Source organism: Astatotilapia calliptera, chromosome 2 (genome assembly GCF_964374335.1).
Source record: "Astatotilapia calliptera chromosome 2, fAstCal68.1, whole genome shotgun sequence".
Taxonomy (NCBI): Eukaryota; Metazoa; Chordata; class Actinopteri; order Cichliformes; family Cichlidae; genus Astatotilapia; species Astatotilapia calliptera.
This window is the reverse complement of record NC_137423.1, coordinates 21,291,601-21,309,135: the sequence shown is the minus strand read 5'-3', so window position 1 is coordinate 21,309,135 and position 17,535 is coordinate 21,291,601. Positions and strand designations below refer to the sequence as shown.

Below are 17,535 nucleotides of genomic sequence, written 5' to 3'. Positions count from 1 at the left end.
AGCACCTCGACAATTATTCCCTCAGCCGCCTTATTGTAGCTCCTGTGACTCATATTGTTTGCAGCACAACAGATAATATTTTTATGTTTTTCCTCTCCCTGGAAACTCTGGGGGTTTGATGCGGTGAGGAAGTTGCTGAGCTCGCAGAACAAGGCCCCAGGCACCGACATTAGCAATAATAGACAAAATCATGGAGACAAAGACTAATTAGCTGCTGTGGAGTGTGTGCATGCGGAGCGTGAGTGTGTGCTTTTGTGTCTGCGCACGGCATAATTGATGTGTCTGCGGCTGTTTGTGTGCATGCATATGCTAATTTGCGTGTAGTGGCGTGTGTCTGTCTTTAAGTGGACGCTGATGTGTGTGCAGGGAAGTAGGTGAGAGCACTCAGACTTCTTTTAAAGGCATAATAAGTTAACAAATTGAGAGGCTCTTAGAATAAAATGACCACAGTATATCGGCCAAATCATTTCCTGTAATGCATTTGCAGTGACTCAGTGAGAAGATTTATATTCCAACTGAAATGAGATTTCTCCTTTTTTTGGTACACTACAGCATTCATATCAGTCTTTAAATCACTTGTCGTGTGTTCGGCTTTGTCATACGAATTAAGAACCAAACAGCAGAATGCCACTTATGAGATTTTTTCCGGTTTTACTTTTTCCAGTGACCCTGCCGGTTTGTTGGGTCGACACAGACGAGAGCCGTCTCTTCTACACAGATCGAGACATGAGGGAGTAGGAGCCCAGCATTAAACACCTATGTCAGCACCGTATCAAAAGTATTATCTGACTTAAGCCCCTTTCAGTCATGCACTCCTTGTTTGGTCATTTGACTGCATCTGGCCAGGTTTTTGTAAGAAAAGAGCACGCTGGCTACTTTTTAAGTCGGCGTTGTGACAACTCCCATATTTTTCATACATAAGGCACACGGGATTATAAGGCGCATTAAGTGAAACAAAACAGTCAGATAAGTCAAACTTTACTCAACTCATTCTTTTGCTTCCTCCACTTCTGTACCATTGATTCATTAATGTTGAATTCTCTCACAGCTGCTCTATTCCCATGTTGTTGCAGTATATTAATGACTAACCTTCTATTGTGAATGGATGATCTCAGTTGTTCTCCTGACTGAAGTTTGGTCCGTTTACAGCATCCTACCATGCGACTGCATTTGTCCCTAACCATCGGGAACCCACACGTTAACTTTTATCGAGTGGAAAAAAAATTAGCATTATGCTAACATAGCTGTGTCGCTAGCCACCACGCAGCACATCATTATATACCAGCTAGCCCAACTTCCGTAACCCTACAAACGTCACTGCTGTTTAGTTTTCTGTCTTCGTTTATTTTAATCTCTGTGTGCAGCGCTTTGTGACTACCTGTCTATGAAAAGCGCTTAATAAATAAACTTTACTTACTTTACTTACTTCATTTATGTTGGAAGTGATAGCAGAGCTGTACTTTTGAATTCTTTCAGAAATCTCTCAGTCAGAACATGCTACAGTATATCATGTTTAGGTGGAAGCTAGCGAGCTAACTTCCTGCTAACTTCTAACTCGGTTAAATGTAATAAATTCTGTTTTCATGGATGCCTGGATGTTAAACTTAATTGTTTCACCTGGTTAAGCAGCAACGCTCATCATTTTATTAAAGATGAAAGAACTTAGACAGTTTTTAACTCTCAGTGATGCCGCAGTGTTTGTTTGACTTTGGGACCTGAACTAGACAGAGTTTAGGACCCAGATTACTCCACGAGGCTCCTGACTACGGCAGCCGTAATGCTCCAACAATCCATCAAGTGGTGCGACTTCGTAGCGTACCAAAGTCGTACTAAAACATTTTTTAAAGAGTTTTGAGCGCCGTGTAGCACATCAAATCGGTTCGAGGTCAGTGAGCACAACCAGAATTCATACATAAGGCGCACTGGATTATAAGGTGCACTGTCGATTTTTGAGAAAATTAAAGGATTTTAAGTGTACCTTATAGTGCAGAAAATACGGTATGTATTACTTTCAGTATGACATGCTGTTACACCAAGGGGCGATTTCTGGAACTGAAAAATGAAGCCGATACAGAACTAGCAAAAGCTGCAGTTCCTGTAGGTGCCAATCCCACTTTTCTTTAGTTGTGACAAGAACTTCTTCAAAATCACTAAACATCTTTTGTATATTCTGAGATTTTACTTCGTTCTGTAATTCTACATCTAAAACAGACTGAAATATTTACAGAAAGTACAAGTTGACTGTAGAGCACCTATGCAGATAAAAGTCTGTGACGGGTCAGATTACAGATGAAATGTTCACAGAAGGTAAATTCATCTGGTTGCTTCCAGCTGTTTCCAGAAGTCTTCTCTCAAAGCTTCTGACACACTAACAACAGCATAAAGTGACAAAAACACTTCATGAGTAACTTAAGATAAATTACCCATAAAACTGAGACGGGATCAGTCAGGATCAAACAGAAAATGATGTTGATTAAAAGTTTTACTGAAGTTTGTGCGGGTGCATCCACAAAAATTCAGATCGGAGCCTCACTAATAATCCAAGAGGCTATTAAAATACATTCCTCATGGTAAGAAACTTTTTTTCCCTAAACATGGCTAAACCACCACAGTAACTTATGCTGAACACATAACCTGGCTGGGAGTCAGGAATTGGTTGTTTAAAATTGACTGTGAGCGCCGTGTTTTCACTGAGCCTATTATTGAAAGTTTTAAGTGCAATATAGATTTTCTGCTGAGGGAATAGGTTTTATATGTCCAAGTTGTTAAGCCCTACCTGACTAAAACCACTGAATGAAGTGTGTGTCACAATGACACAAGGATGTACATGCATTAATACAGAAAATGTTTAAATGTTATACTTGATTCTAATCTGCTGCTAATCCTCTTTCACACTGATGGAACTGCAGCTACTGGAACACAGAACACACACCAAGAATATCAGTTCAATCAAAAAATTAATTTCACTTTGATCTGCCAACAAACTAAAGTAATTTCAAGGCGTCCTTTATTAGGTTCTGGGATGTTAACCTTTAATGTTTAAATGTATTCAGTTTAAAGTTTGAGAGCTCTAATGTGCAGCTGTCAGAAATAAAGCAGCACTGGGAGCAACTCAGCCATAAAATAATTAACTGGAATTAAAAAATGTATTTTACCACCCTGTACGCTAAATCACCAGATTAACGATTTTCTGCAGCATTAATTTCTTGTCTTATTTGCAACTGTTTGCAATTTTTCTGTTATATTTTTAGATTCTTTACAGATTTTTAATCACCTTTTTATCTTTAAGAGCATCTGATATGTGTCTAATTGCAGTAGGGGGCCTTCATAGGGATCATTTTTTGCAGAAGTTACACGACAGGTGCGGCATGATGCAGGAAGCCCGGTTTAAGAGAAAGCTACGGTGGCCCTGAGAGGCCAAACGGACTGCAACTTCAGAAAACACTTGCAAAAGGGAAAATGCTGCAAAAAGAAAAACACTTGCAAAAAGAAAAATGCTGCAAAAAGAAAAACACTTGCAAAGAGAAAAATGCTGCAAAAGCACACACAACACAACGGAAATGTTTCTGGGGAGACAATAACCGGACGGACCAGTTGCACGAACCAAAACATACTAACAAGTGCACTGGGACTGGGACACACTTCAAAGAAGTGGAAGCAGAGCGGCCAAAGAGTAAACTTTCAAAAGTAAGTTCTGAATATTATGTCACTTATAGGGATGGGTACCGGTGTCCGGTGCCATGATGGCACCGGTTCTGACATAAACGGTAGTAACCAGACCGAAAAGCAGCGCACATTTCGGTGCTTTATTTCGGTGCTTTTTTTCCCTGAGCTGTGATACACTTTAGATTCTAGCCAATCATTTTACGTTTCCGAGGATAGTAGGCGGGGCCAGGTACGTACGTTCTGTTAGAGCAGAGCTACAGATTAAAAATGCCCAAGGCGAAGCGGTCAAAAGTCTGGCTTTACTTCATAGCAAAATATGCAAACTCAGCAGCCTGCAACAAGTGCTTTAAGCTGATACTGTGATACTGTCAAAGGAGGTAACACCTCAAATCCGATGAAACACCTGGCGACGCATAGCGTATTTTTTATTTTGATAGCTTGCTGCGAGACCTCACACCGAGCACATCTACTGCGGGTGGGTTGCCTGTTATGCAACATCCCCCAAAAACACGAAGAGGAGAGTCCTGGCCCCTAGCCCTGCCAGTGTAGCAGAAATGATGACGGATGATGGTGGCAGCAGCCGTTCTTCTCTGCGTGAGTAGCTAATTTACGTTGAGTAGGCTAACCACGTTATTACATTAATGCATGTAAGGTGAACTAGCAAACATCATCATAGCTACATGCGGCTGTCTTCTTGTTTGATGGCAGATACTCCCTTCACCCTGGCTAAAAAGGCTAAAATGACCAAAGAAAAAGTGGAAAACAGTTAAACATGAGAGGTTTAGGACAAAGTTTGTGTTTTTTCCATTGTTTAAGCACTGCTTCCAGCCAAGAGTGATACCATATATGCTCCATAGCATGCAGAAAAGACTAACATTGTTATATTTTTACAAAAAACAGCTGAACATGAGAGGTTTTTGGACCAATTTTGTGTTCTCCATTCTTTAAGCACCGGTTTGAGCACCGTTTGAGCACCGGCACCGTTTCAAAAGTACCGGTTTGGCACCGGTATCGGATAAAACCTAAACGATACCCATCCCTAGTCACTTATTTATGTGCAAATGTTTAATAATGAATAACATTAAAACATTACTGTTGGCCACATGTCGGCAAAGTTATGTGACATTAGCGATGTTTGTACTTTCAGCATTTACTTTGTTTTAGCCTTTACTTTAAAATATATGCCGTTCGATAATAATAACACAAACTAAATCCTCCTTCTCTTGTGCTGTTGTGTAACAGTGTACACACCTGAGACTGTCACCTGTCTGTCTGTCCTGCACTCTCTCTCTGTTTCTTTCTCTCTGATTGTGGAATAAAAGTATGAACATGTGTTTATAAGTCACACTTGTGTTTGAATCCTGCAGCTTATCACACATTTGATTTCCATGCGTGACAACTGCAAGTGTCCAGAGTGAGGACAGACTGAGGGACCCACTGCTGCACATCATCTGTGAGGCTTTGCACCCCTGATGATCCACCAGGACAAACTCAGCAGTGTGTGAGGAAGAGGAGGAGGAAGAGCCAGCAGTAGCTGACAGATGGAGAGAATAGACAGACTGTTCCCTGTTTGTGAAGGACTGCTAGAAAAGTTTAGAATAACTAATTGTCTGTCCTGAATCAGTCTTATTAGGTAATGTTCAAATAATTTGATCATCCCAGTGTTTTCAGTGTGGGAGAAAGTACTCAGGGCCTTCAAGTTACACACTATGAAAGGCAGCAACAAGTTTAATGTTCAGAAACCTAAAGTATGTATCAGCAGCAGAATGGAGCTAAAAATAAATGTTTGTTTCAGTTCTATGAAGCTTTGAGTATTGAGTATGAGGATTAGTAGCACTGCTGTGTTTGTTGCATCATATTGCTGTAATTGTTTAAATGCTTTATATATTCTGAGGTAAGTTGATCTATAGTGTTACATCATATTCTATAAGGATGTTATGTGTTTGTAGACTTTCTGCCCAGTTTGACCCATTTAGCAGACGTCAGCCTGTTTGAGGCTCTGATATCTATTCTGTGTGACTTAAAGCAGTTATGACATGGTCTGATTTTCTCACCCAATAAAGGAATATTTAATATATCAGTCTACTCTTCATTCTATCAGAAACAGTTATCACAGCTTGTACATTTTCTTTTTACACATATGAGCCAAATTTAGTAATGCCAACATATTAAAAGAACAATATTTGTCTCATATATAATACATCTATATATATACTGTCAAAGATACTTGTCTTTAAGTGAAGGTGATATTTAAGGTGATAGGAAATATAAATAAATGCAACTTGAATCTTTACTGAAGCTCATTGAATGACACAGAGTTCATGTTCAGTGCTGTAATAACTAATAATGATTAATATAATATTGGCCATATTATATTCACATTACCAAAGTGAGATGACTTTAGTCTCATGAACAACATTAGCTAATTGTTATTTACTAGTTAATCTTAAATGACTGTTCAGTACAGAAATGAAGCCCAACAATCATGTTTTACAGCCCTGTGGTCTCAGCCTCAGATACTTATCAAATCACACAAAGCTCATATAGAAACAAATGTACAAAATATGTTCTCCTTCATTTCTGTCAAACAAAGCTGTATGAAACGTTTCCAGCTGTTAGTATCATGGTTGCTAGGCAACCTGGGCAGCGTGACGGAGGCTAGACCGTCCCATCTCACAAGCCTACAAGCCTCGCACTTCCGGCCTCAGCGGTCTTTGAGTACACGGCCCTTGAGGACCGTTAAGGCTGCGTACTTTAAGGCTGCAGACCCTGAATTGGGAAACAGTCCCTGAATTGGGATACAGCCATACATACATGTTTTAGTTCATGCAACTGGTCCGTCCAGTTATTGTCTCCCCAGAAACATTTCTGTTGTGTTATGTGTGTGCTTTTGCAGCGTTTTTCTTTTTGCAGCGTTTTTCTTTTTGCAAGTGTTTTCTGAAGTTGCAGTCCGTTTGGCCTCTCAGGGCCACCGTAGAAAGCTGATAACCAGCACTGCGATAGCTGTAAAGTCTTACTTGGGTCAAACTGGCCAACCCAAAGAAAACCTGGTTCTGTTAAACTTTATTTCACTGAACTTAGGATTCCCCTCAGAGCTCAGCCTGCCTTACTCAGCACCAGAAGGCTGTTCTGACCCAGTGTTTGTGTTGTTGTTTCTCTTGCAGTAAAAATAATGTATTATATGGACCACAACTGGGCCAATGTGGATCCAGTGACTTGCTGACCAAGACTAAATGTGATTTCTGTGCTGTTCTGGGGTCAAATCTCAGTCACATGTGGTCATCGCTGATTATCTGCTATCAAAATATGACCCAGCTGATTAAAACAGGTGGGATGATAACTGTCAAAAGTCACAGGAAACTGCCAACTGGATCTGAGGCAGATGATCACATCAGCCAATTCAGAGTTTCCGTAAAAAGCCTCCCAGATGATAAACGGGATGTGACAACTACGCCAGTGTCACAGGTTCAACTCCAGGTCACTCCCTCTTTTCTCTGCCACCTCTCGCTGCCGTGCATGCTTCGATAAAGCCGAGATGCTATAAAAATATTTCCTCTGTAGCTGTCACGTTGAGGCTTATTTATAGCGACAGCCCGCTTAGGCTGTTTTTAAATAATTCACACGGAAAGCAGAGATTCATGGTTTGTCATTCCCGCGTCACCGTGTGAATTGAGCTCGCCTGTCTAGTGGCTCCGTCGCGACATTCAAATTTTTAATCCTTCCTAAAAATACCCAGTCTCTAGTAAAGTTGCCTGATTACCTCTACTAGTGTCTATGACAGTCACATGAGGATGAGGAGCATAGCAGGGATTCAGGGAAGGATGAATCAGTGGAGGGAAAGCTGAGCCTTTTCTGGAATTTCTTAACTCATTTTAATAGAGTATCTAAAATTTTCATTCACAGGTTTCTTGGGATGATTGAGACATAATTTACTAATGAAACGAGGCTTCATTGACTGTTTTTCATCATACAGTACGGTTCTTTATTTTTTTCCTCACCTGCTCTGGAAAGGGTATTTGCAATGACCTGAACTTTTGGTTTCAGACACTTTTTACCCCTGTTGGCTCTGTATGATGTCACTATGAGCTGATATCCATGTTGCAAGTCAAGGTCAATGAAGTTATCATATATGGTTCCACATTAATGAGTTAGATTTCTCACTGGATCACCATATAGTGTTATATGGAGTTGGGGCAACAATTAATATAAAACTGACTACCGTTTTACTACATTTATGATAGAGTATTGTTTTTTTCATCGCTGCTCACTAGACATATCTGGTGCATGTCTAAAACTGGAGTTACCATCACTTGCACTAGTTTTACATGAGCAGGGTATATGAATAAATATGGTGCCTTCATATTATGGCCCCAATTTTTAGAAACCAAAGACAAACAACACCTGTTTCAACATTTAGAACAACTCTTGATATATATGATGTCTGGGTTTTATCGGCCTGCCACAGCTAGTTTTGATGTTACAATAAGTTTGGCAGTTTGGGTGAAAAACCTGATTTCCCTGAAAAAACGCTGATGTTGGAAATGCTCCAAGCCATTACTGATTGGTCAAATGCAATAGCATCACTATCTGTCACATGACCTGATTGGCTGGGAGAATTAAGTCCATTTAAGGAACCAAATATAGTTCTTTAAAGCACTTTGTGATCTTGCACCATTGTCTGGAATACCTCTAATCTATGACAAAGGAGAGCACCTCGTGCCCTCCGGCAGGACTCTTATGTATTTCATTTTTCATTTTTTAAGTGCAGAAAAAAGTTTTTTTGTTGGCCAGGTTTTACTACATTGACTGAGGACGTGTGAACAGCTCTAACCGATGGTAGATCTGCCTTTAAAAAAGTGATCGGACTCCTAATAGATCAGATTTGCATGATTCACAGATGACTTTTGTTCAGCCTCTCGGTTCATCCACCACCTTCTTTTGGTTGGCTGTCGTTTGTAAACAGAAGCACTGAACAGTAGGTGGGCGGGGCCAGAGATGACCACATCATAACCAGGTGTAAGTAAAGTCCAGCATAACTAGAGGAACAGAGGGTTCAGAGCTACTCGCACATACGTTAATCTCATCACTCGACACTTTGGCCACGTTTACGCTGGCATCCACCATTGTACCAATGTATGTATGACAGAAAATAAGAAGCAGCACAATAGGATGACACCTTGCACAACATGTCTTCAGGCTGTGCTGCATTCTGATCTATCGATGCTACTGTTTGTGGACTGGTATCAGCACAATTAGTGAAAAACCCCTTGGACATCTGGCTCGTTGATAATGAGGGAGTGATGCCAAAACTTGATCTATGTAGTGTTTCGGGCTTTCATTACAGTACAATCTCTTCCTCATCCCGCTGAGTCCTTTCCCAGAGCTAATCTGCCGGGTGGCTCGTGTGCACTGTTAATGCTTACTCTGCCGTGCTGCTCTTATGGTTGTGTATTGGAGAGATGCAGGGTGGGAGGAGCAGACAGTCTTTGTCCAATCGCAGCTTCTTATTGCAGTTCACTGATGAGTCTCCGTGGTCCGACTAGGAACAGAGAAACCAGAATTCACAGATGTGAAGGAGTGAAGTAAACAGCCAGCAGAACAGTTAAGGCGGTATATGTGAACAAACGCTGCTTCACACCTTGTGTTTCCTCTTGCTCTTGCTTGCGTGTTTCTCGGGTGGAACCACCATGTTTGCAGCCGCCTGCCTTCTGTGTTTGCCTCCGTTCTCTGCTCTCTCCGTCCTCCCAGCCAGCCTGGGATTAGTCTGCTCTTGCACGGGGTTGTTGTCCGGGACCCCCAGACCCTGGCACATCTTTTCTCTGTCCCTCACTGCCGTCCTCTCTCTCTCCCCGAGTCCGAATCTTTCCCTGTCCTCTCTGTCCATCGGCCTCTCTCTCTCTGTTAATCGCTCTCGCTCACCTTGCCTCTCTCTGTCCTGCACTAATCGCTCATTTTCTTCCTCCTGTCTCTCCCCTTTCATCAGCTTCTGTCTCTCTCTGAGCCCCGGCCACTCTCTGTCTTCCTGCTTCTGTCTCTCCCTCTCTGCCACACCTATCCTCTCCCTCTCCCCTTGTCTCTCTCTGTCTCTCCCCTCACTCCCATCCCTTTCTGAAATTCCCACCCTTGATCTTTCCCCCGCGGCCTGGCCGGGCACCCTGCTGAGCAGACTCAGGTCAATTTTTACCCATAAACTCTGGATCTCATGGTATTCCCTCAAGGGTGAGAGAGGCACCTCGTGTCCCAGATTGGAAGGCGGTGACATGGGCTCCAGGTCTTTGCTTTGCCCTCCTAACCCTCCAGGATCGGGAACAGAGGTGCCAAATGAACCACTTATGTTGCTAATGCTCAGGGAGTTACAGCTACCACTGCTGCCGTTACTACTGCTGCCGATGCTACCGTTACTACTGCTGCTGCTACCGTTAGTGGGCACGTTGCTACCATCTTTGACTCGAAGTCCCTTCCCTCCAAATGTTCCCAGACTCCCCACACCGCCAGCAGAGCCAAGGCATGGGAGAAGAGGCGCGTGCATGTGTGCGTTGGACAGAGTCTGCGTGTTAATTGCAGAGCGTGTCGTCTGTGGCGGCAAAGCTGGGATTTTGATGGCTTCCTCCGTATCCGACTGGCATTCTGACGAAGAGGAGGAGGAATCTGTTTCGATGAATTCTCTGGACTTGGGTGTGATCCTGGTGCTGGGACCTCTGTGTTTCCGCTTGTCCTGATGAAAATATATGTAAATGTATGAAAAGGAGCAACAAAATACAAGATACAAGTCAAGAAAAAACGGCACATATAACACACACAAAGGAAGCTTCTGATCTTTAGCCATCTCTTATACCCCGTCCACTAATGCACTTTTAAACCCCGACGAAGAAAAAAACCTGGTGTAGACAAACGTTATAATCAAAAGCAAAGCACATACAGCACATTACTGAATGTGATAATATCATGCAAATTAGGCAGCACGAGTTGCCAGCTTGTTCCACTAATCTGTGAAGCAAAAAGAAACATGTTTGACTGTCTCGTTTTGAATGTCACTGATATTCGCTGCACACAAGTCACACAGTTGAGCGCAGGCGGTCTGTTTGTCACATGCAAATTAAAAGATGCGTCTCACATTTCTTAGTTGAGTTCTTTCTAAGATGCGAGGGCACAGTTTCATAAACAAGTGCATCTTTATTATAGAAATTTTTCCAGTTTTCTCTTTAAAGATCCCGTTTCGATGCACTTCTGGATTGCTTCTGGTAAAGCAGGAATTTTTCCTGAGCTTCCTGGGAGCCGTGTCCTGACCACCTTCACTTAGCGGTCCTCAGACTTGACCAGAGAGAAAACTTCTCAATGTCCCAAATTTCACACGGAATAATGTGTTTGATGAGCACAGTTCTCAGCCAAAGAGATTTGATAGGAGCACGTCGTCGTTCTCTTCATCTTTGTGCACAGTTAATTTGTCTTCCAGGGTGAGGCGCAGAACTTTTTTTTTTTCTTTTTTTTAGCTGTGCAAACACAATATTCACTTCCTACCACACTACTTACATGATTTGGCACCCTGCGACTTTTTTCACTTCCCCCAAAATGAAAAATCAGATTGAAGCATCACCATTTTGACATAGTGAAGGAGCTCCAACACTCATTGTGGAGGCATTACCAGCAAGGGACAGAACGGCTCTTCCGGGGAGCGATGTATATAAAGTGGTCTGGAAGATGAACATCATGAAGCTTTAGGTTTCTAGAGTCGTGACTCACATAGCAGATCATTGAGTGTCCACTAAAGAAATATCCTCTTTGATGGTAACAGTGATATTCAGTGTTGATAGCATTATCATTAATTCTTTTAAGTTTTTAAAATATGTGGCTTCATATTCAAGTGCATCTAAAATCCATGAAGAATAGGAAGAAATTGTTCAGAAAAGCTTTACTGTCTTACTGTTTTTCTCACAGACTGTATATAAAAGATGGACATAGCCTCCTGAAGCTGCATTAGTACATCAGCTACATAGTCTGCTATTATTAATTTAATGGTGATAATTTACAAAACAAACATGTTGTATTTAGCATGACCTGACACTAGCATGGACGTGGATGCTTCCTTACTGTTGCCTGTAGACTCTGTTTATCTACTAGCAGGAGCATCATTGTAATTTCAGTTTGGTTAAATGGATTTTAGTTACATGATGCTGATGTTACCTGAATAAACATTAGTATTAGTAGATATTAGACTTAGTATTTTCTCCTTTCTTTAATCCTTGGAATCATACAGTACACGATGACACAATAATGTGAAATTTTGATTTAAATTGGGGAAATCCAGAAATCATCAAAGTCATTAGCTTACACTCTGTAAGCAGTCTACATTTGAAATGGAAATAATGTGAAAGGACAGAATAACTTCCAATTAAATTTTAATAGTTTTTCTCCTGTTTTCTTACCTAAATATGAGTGTGTAATATTCTGTTTTTACAGATGGATAAAGAAAAACAGTGACTGGTTAACCTGGCTCCTTTACTCTGTCTGTGGATCTCAGCCTCAGCTTAGTTTATATCTCCTACAGACCAAACTCTTTGCAAACAGGTCACATCTACACAGTTTATGCCTGAAGCTGCACCGCAGGGCACAGTCGTTTTAACCAAATTTTACTTAAACAGGTTAAAATGGTTAATTTGTTGTGGGCTGTCTTCTGTTGTAGTTAGTATTTACAGCAGCAGACATGCCGAACTATTCCATGTTTTTGGATAACAAAGGTGAAGGATATGGGCTTTGGCCTTATTGTAGGTTTGATTAGTGTTTTTGTTCTTTAGATTATTTTTTAACAATAGGAAAATAAATGTATATATAAATATATACGAGCGAAAACTGGCTTCTAGCTGTTTGTGTATCATCAGTTTAACTTTCTGACAAGCCTTCTTTCTTCTTCTGTAAATAAGGTGTGTCAGCTGGCAGACGCAGCCACAATCCACTCAGTTTATTTTCATTTTTAGTGCTGTGTAGCTACACCTGCATCGCTGCCCTTGTCTTGTTCCCAATCAAAATTGACCCTGTGATGTTGAATGCTTAATTTTAGACATGTACTGATCAATTATCCTCAACTGAAACAAAGGCGAGCGAGGAGCAGCGATGTGTGTGCAACAGCAACACGAGAAAGCAACTACAGAGGCAGATGCAGAGAAGAAAACACCACTAATGTTCCCAGTCGTCAGTATAAACCCACTCGCTTGGCAGACGCAGCCCTCTGGAATCTTTCCAATGCGTGTTGCCATCTGCAAAATCCATTCTCAGTAAATGCCATGTAGTGTTTTGCTGAAATAGAAAAAAGGGGGAAACTGTCCCTTGCACAGAGCTTATTTGCACTGCCGGCAAAAGCTTTTCCTTTCTTGAACAAAACTCCTCTGGCCTGTTTTCTCCATAGTTCACCTCTCCTCACTGTTGACATTAGCCATCTTGCCAGCTGCTCTGCGCAACTAAAACAGGCAGAAGATCAAATGTTGCAACAGCACTTACGGCACCGATTGCACACGTTAGCGTTCATCTCCATTCTCAGGTAATTTAAGAAAGGTTATATCTCTTTAGTAAAACAAGGACATTTTCACCTGCGTACACTTGACAGGAGAGGCACATCTGTATGCATACCATGAAATATAACGACAGCCCGTTGGATTTAATTATATACTGTAGCATCGTTAGCTTTGATCTGTGTGCGTACAAGAGAGCCAAAATCTCAGACTTCAGACCGAAATGCTCACGTGTAGATTTTTATTAAACTTTTGGATCCGTTAGATGTGAATGAGACAGTATAACCCAAATATAATCATTTCAGGCACACAGCTGTGGCTGTGAGCACAGCAGCATCACACAACTGCTGTGGAAGTGTAACAGTAACCAGTATTAGGGCCCCATTAAAAAAGAAATATTATTGCTCATTTTGAGAATAAAGTTGACTTCATTCTTTAAATAATATTTCAAGTTTAATCTCAAAATTTTGACCTTATTCTCAAAATGAACAGTGATATATATTTTTCATAATGCTTCGTCGTATTAATTCACCTGTAAATAAATGACATTGAAAACTTTGAACTTACAAGGTAAAATATTTACATGTAGCTACACTGGGACAAGTCGGTAAGAGTCAGCTTTCTCAGGAAACAAAGAAAGAATTATACTGTAAGTAAATGTATGTAGTGTTTAGGTCATTTTAAGGAATTGTGTAAGGAAGTTTAAGTAGTGGAGGACTGATTTTAGAGCATCACTTCATGTGTTTTACAGCAAAGATGACACAAATGATACTGTAAGTAGAGAAAATCAAAACTGGCCGGCATGTGTGACCTTGTAATGGAGGAACCAAGTCTAACTTAATTTATCGACTTTTATTTATAATCAAAAACAATATTGAACACAACAGAATTAGCAACAAATCAAATAAAGATATAAAGATGCAAAAAAATAAAGAGCTAAAAATGTAAGCTTCCACAGTACGACCGCTGTCCCAAAAAATAATTTACGATGTAAGATGTTTGTTTTTCCAAATATGACCACTGCACACTGCTTAAACTTACATTATATATATTTTTGTGTTGCTTTATTTCTATAAAATATATGAAGTTATGCAATTCTTAAAATTACTTACGCATTACTTAAAATTACCTTCAGAAAACTTGAATTTACTTACAATATAATTCTATCCTATTCTAGTGTATCTACCTTTAAGTGTTTATAGGTAAATATAATGATCTAATTTCAGGTAAAATATATTGAAAGTCCATTTAATTACAGGGGACCCGTTAGTCGTGGACGCCATTATTAAGTGTTACCATGAAAAGTTGTGTATATGTGGGGCAACCAATCAGAAAACAGCAAGGCTGTAAAGGGCTTGCTTCCGACAGTTGGTAAATTGAGAGGATTCACTAACGTCTGGCCTAAAATAAACGATGGTTATTCTGAAATAAGAATATTAGGTCCCCTTTCAGTTCATGCTCAGTACTGTGGGTAAATCTTTGCAGTGGGATATGTGGAAAAGTATTCGAACTTTTATGTTGTTTCCCTGAAGTTGATGAAAACAAAAGAGAACATGATGATAATTAGGCATTAAGTAATTAGTTGTTAAATTAATTCTAAGTACTGTGTGAGCGAATTAAAGTTTGGAGCTCTGAGGGGCTGTCGGGGCGCCTGTAGCTCCGGCTGCTGACGCAGAGGTGGCAGTTGTCAGAGTCGGGCACGTCATGCTGCCGGGTCACTTCTTCAAGTCTTCTCTGTGGGCTGTAACAGCTGAGCTGCTGTTTGCTGGTTACTGCAGTTTTCCTCAGTGTAATCTTGTTGTAACATCGCTGACAGCTGCTAACGTGTTAGTTGCTAATTTGTCAGCAGATGAGTTTTACGAGAACAATTTCCACAACCTGACAGCAAAACAATGGAGGGGAAATTTGTTCTCAAAGCAAAACAAGTAATGACGAAAGACAGCAGCATCACAGAGATCAGCCAACATGAAAACATCTGAAAAGGAAATCATCAGCGTTATTTGTTTACACGTTTTCTAGGGCTTCTTATTACTGTTCAGCCTCACTGCAGCGTTAAAGTTACATTAGGTCAACATTTTTATGATTTCCTTTTAGCATTTTGAATGTTTGTTGCTGTTTAACCATTTAAATCCTCCCGTTCTTCCACTTGAGTTAAAAACACTCCGTTACAATGTAACACTACCACCAACGTCATTAGGTACCCCCTGCTAGTACCGGGTTGGACGCCCCTTTTGCCCTAATTCTTTAAGGAATCACACAGTTGCTGTAGATCTACAGTGAGCTCACTGTCATGAAGAAAGCGGTTTGAGCTTTTGTGATATTGAACATTATCCTGCTGCATGCAGTCATCAGCAGATGGGTGCACTGTGGTCATAAAGAGATGCTCAGGGAGGCTAACCTGTCGCTGGCGTCACACAGATGTTTTTCTAAAACCCTTTGCTAAACTGAAAGAATTCCCACGCTTCCTGAAAGCAGCGTCTCTGTGCTTTTCAGTGATATTTGGGTCGCTGCAGCCCTGCTAAGGTTGCAGCTGTTGGTACCCAATGTGTGCCAAGAAAATATCCTCCACACCACTGCATCACCAGCAGCCTGAACTGTTGACGAGACATCCTGACCATCCACCATCTATCTGAGTGAGTCAGTGCAAATGATATCCTTAGTTTGCTGTTTTTAGCTGAAGGAAATGGCATCATGTGTGGTCTTCTGCTGCTGCGAGGTTTGCAGTGTTGTGCTGCGGTGTCAGGGATGCTCTTCTACATTCATATGTTGTAACGAGCAGTTATTTGAGTTACTGTTGTCCTCGATATTTTCTAAATCCTTTTTGAGACCATTCTCTGAAATCTCAGTAGATCAGCAGAAACACTCAGCCGAGCAGCCCATCTGGCACCAACAACCATGCATTTCAAAGTCACTTTAATCACCTTTCTTCTCCAATCTGATGCTCACTTTGATCATGTATAGAGCATGTATGCCTAATTTCACTGAGTTGCTGCCCAGTGAGCAGTTCAACAGATGTACCTAACAAAGTGTTCATCTTGTGGTGTTTTAATATAAATATGTAGCATTACGTGTATGTATTTAACAAAAACTGATTTCCCTTTTACATTAATGAGCATACAATAGCTGTATATATTCATATATATTCACACACAGCTGAGACTGGATTACAAACAGGAACCTTTCAGGGAAGGAACCACGAGTCAGTACATTTGTTGTAGAGTTGCATAAAGCGATAAGTATAGGGTACAGTCTGATACATCTGTACTTGGTGTTCAGCCCTATTCCAAATGTCTGCAACCTTCCTGCAGTACACACACACACACACACACACATCTAAAACTAACCTGGTTTACACTGACAGCAGGTACTGGCAGTGGGGTTTGCTGTAGCGCTGCTGGTGGAGTGGCTGTGTTAGTGTTTGAGTTGGTAGCACTGCGAGGTTCTTTCCTTGGGGCTGTTTTCCCACCGGGAGGTTTACTACGCGGCCTCGGGGGGTTCTGATGCTCCAGGGAGGGGGGAGGCAACAGGTCCTTCTCCCTCGCTGCAGGGCTAATGGGAGAAACAATAAGAGGAAGGCTCACTACTGGAACTAGATTCACCCTTGAGCAAGGCAGTGAAGCCCAAGCTACATGATAAACAATAGAAGGTAATGCTTGCCATTGCTTGGTCTTGTGACAGCATGAAATAATTGAAAACAGCATGCATTCAGTCAAACTTGGACGTAGGAAGCTTAAAATGGAACGAAGAAAAGGAAGAGGTGATTGAGGGAGAGGAAAATGAAAAACAGGAAAAACAATCAATGTTATTTTTTTTCCTAATTAGGCCAACGGCAAGCTGCGCACAGAGTCTGACATGGCTTCTACTCAGTCTCAGCACTGTTCAGCTCAGAGGGAGTGACAGTCTTCAGTGGCCATGTGCCAGACAGCTCAGTGATCCACGGGAACCTCTGTTAGCTCTAAGCTGCAGTGTGAAGCAGGTGGTAAAGTTCCTAACAGTAATTGTAATAGTTTAGTCAATAGCAAGCACTGTATCAGTTATAGAGCCAGTTACACATCAGAATATAGGCTGCTGTGGATTTTTATCTCAAACTGTCGGGCTTATGTTGAAATGATGAAAGTGCACCAGTGTCTTCTTCATGTGCTGCTTTACAGAGACAGCTAAGATGGAAATATCTGGCTCAATTTTATTGATTAAAAGAGATATCACTATAGTCAGATGCACACAAACCCTGCCCTTGTACATTATGGCACAGCCCACATAGTAACAAAGTGTAGTGTAGAATGTGCTCAGCTCGAGTAGGTCAATACGGCTTAAGACAGTTTTTGCTTTTTAGGTAACTGGCTCTCAGAGGAGCTCGAGACATTCA

General features: G+C 41.2%; 1 protein-coding gene and 1 long non-coding RNA gene across 2 annotated transcripts in view; one reads left to right on the top strand and one right to left on the bottom strand.

Annotated features, from left to right (window-relative positions):
• The window catches only part of aff2 (AF4/FMR2 family, member 2), a 149,027-nt gene that overhangs the window by 17,858 nt on the left and 113,634 nt on the right, over positions 1–17,535 (bottom strand). The window contains exons 15-17 of the mRNA XM_080308784.1: positions 16,514–16,718; positions 9,305–10,381; positions 9,090–9,205 (exon numbers count right to left, since the gene is read on the bottom strand). Of these exons, the coding sequence (XP_080164910.1) occupies positions 9,090–9,205; positions 9,305–10,381; positions 16,514–16,718 (1,398 nt within the window). The remainder of the gene's footprint in view (positions 1–9,089; positions 9,206–9,304; positions 10,382–16,513; positions 16,719–17,535) is intronic.
• LOC145430983 (uncharacterized) lies at positions 3,973–5,741 on the top strand. The gene is made up of 2 exons (XR_013911348.1): positions 3,973–4,260; positions 5,034–5,741. It is a non-coding gene; the product is annotated as an uncharacterized LOC145430983 (long non-coding RNA).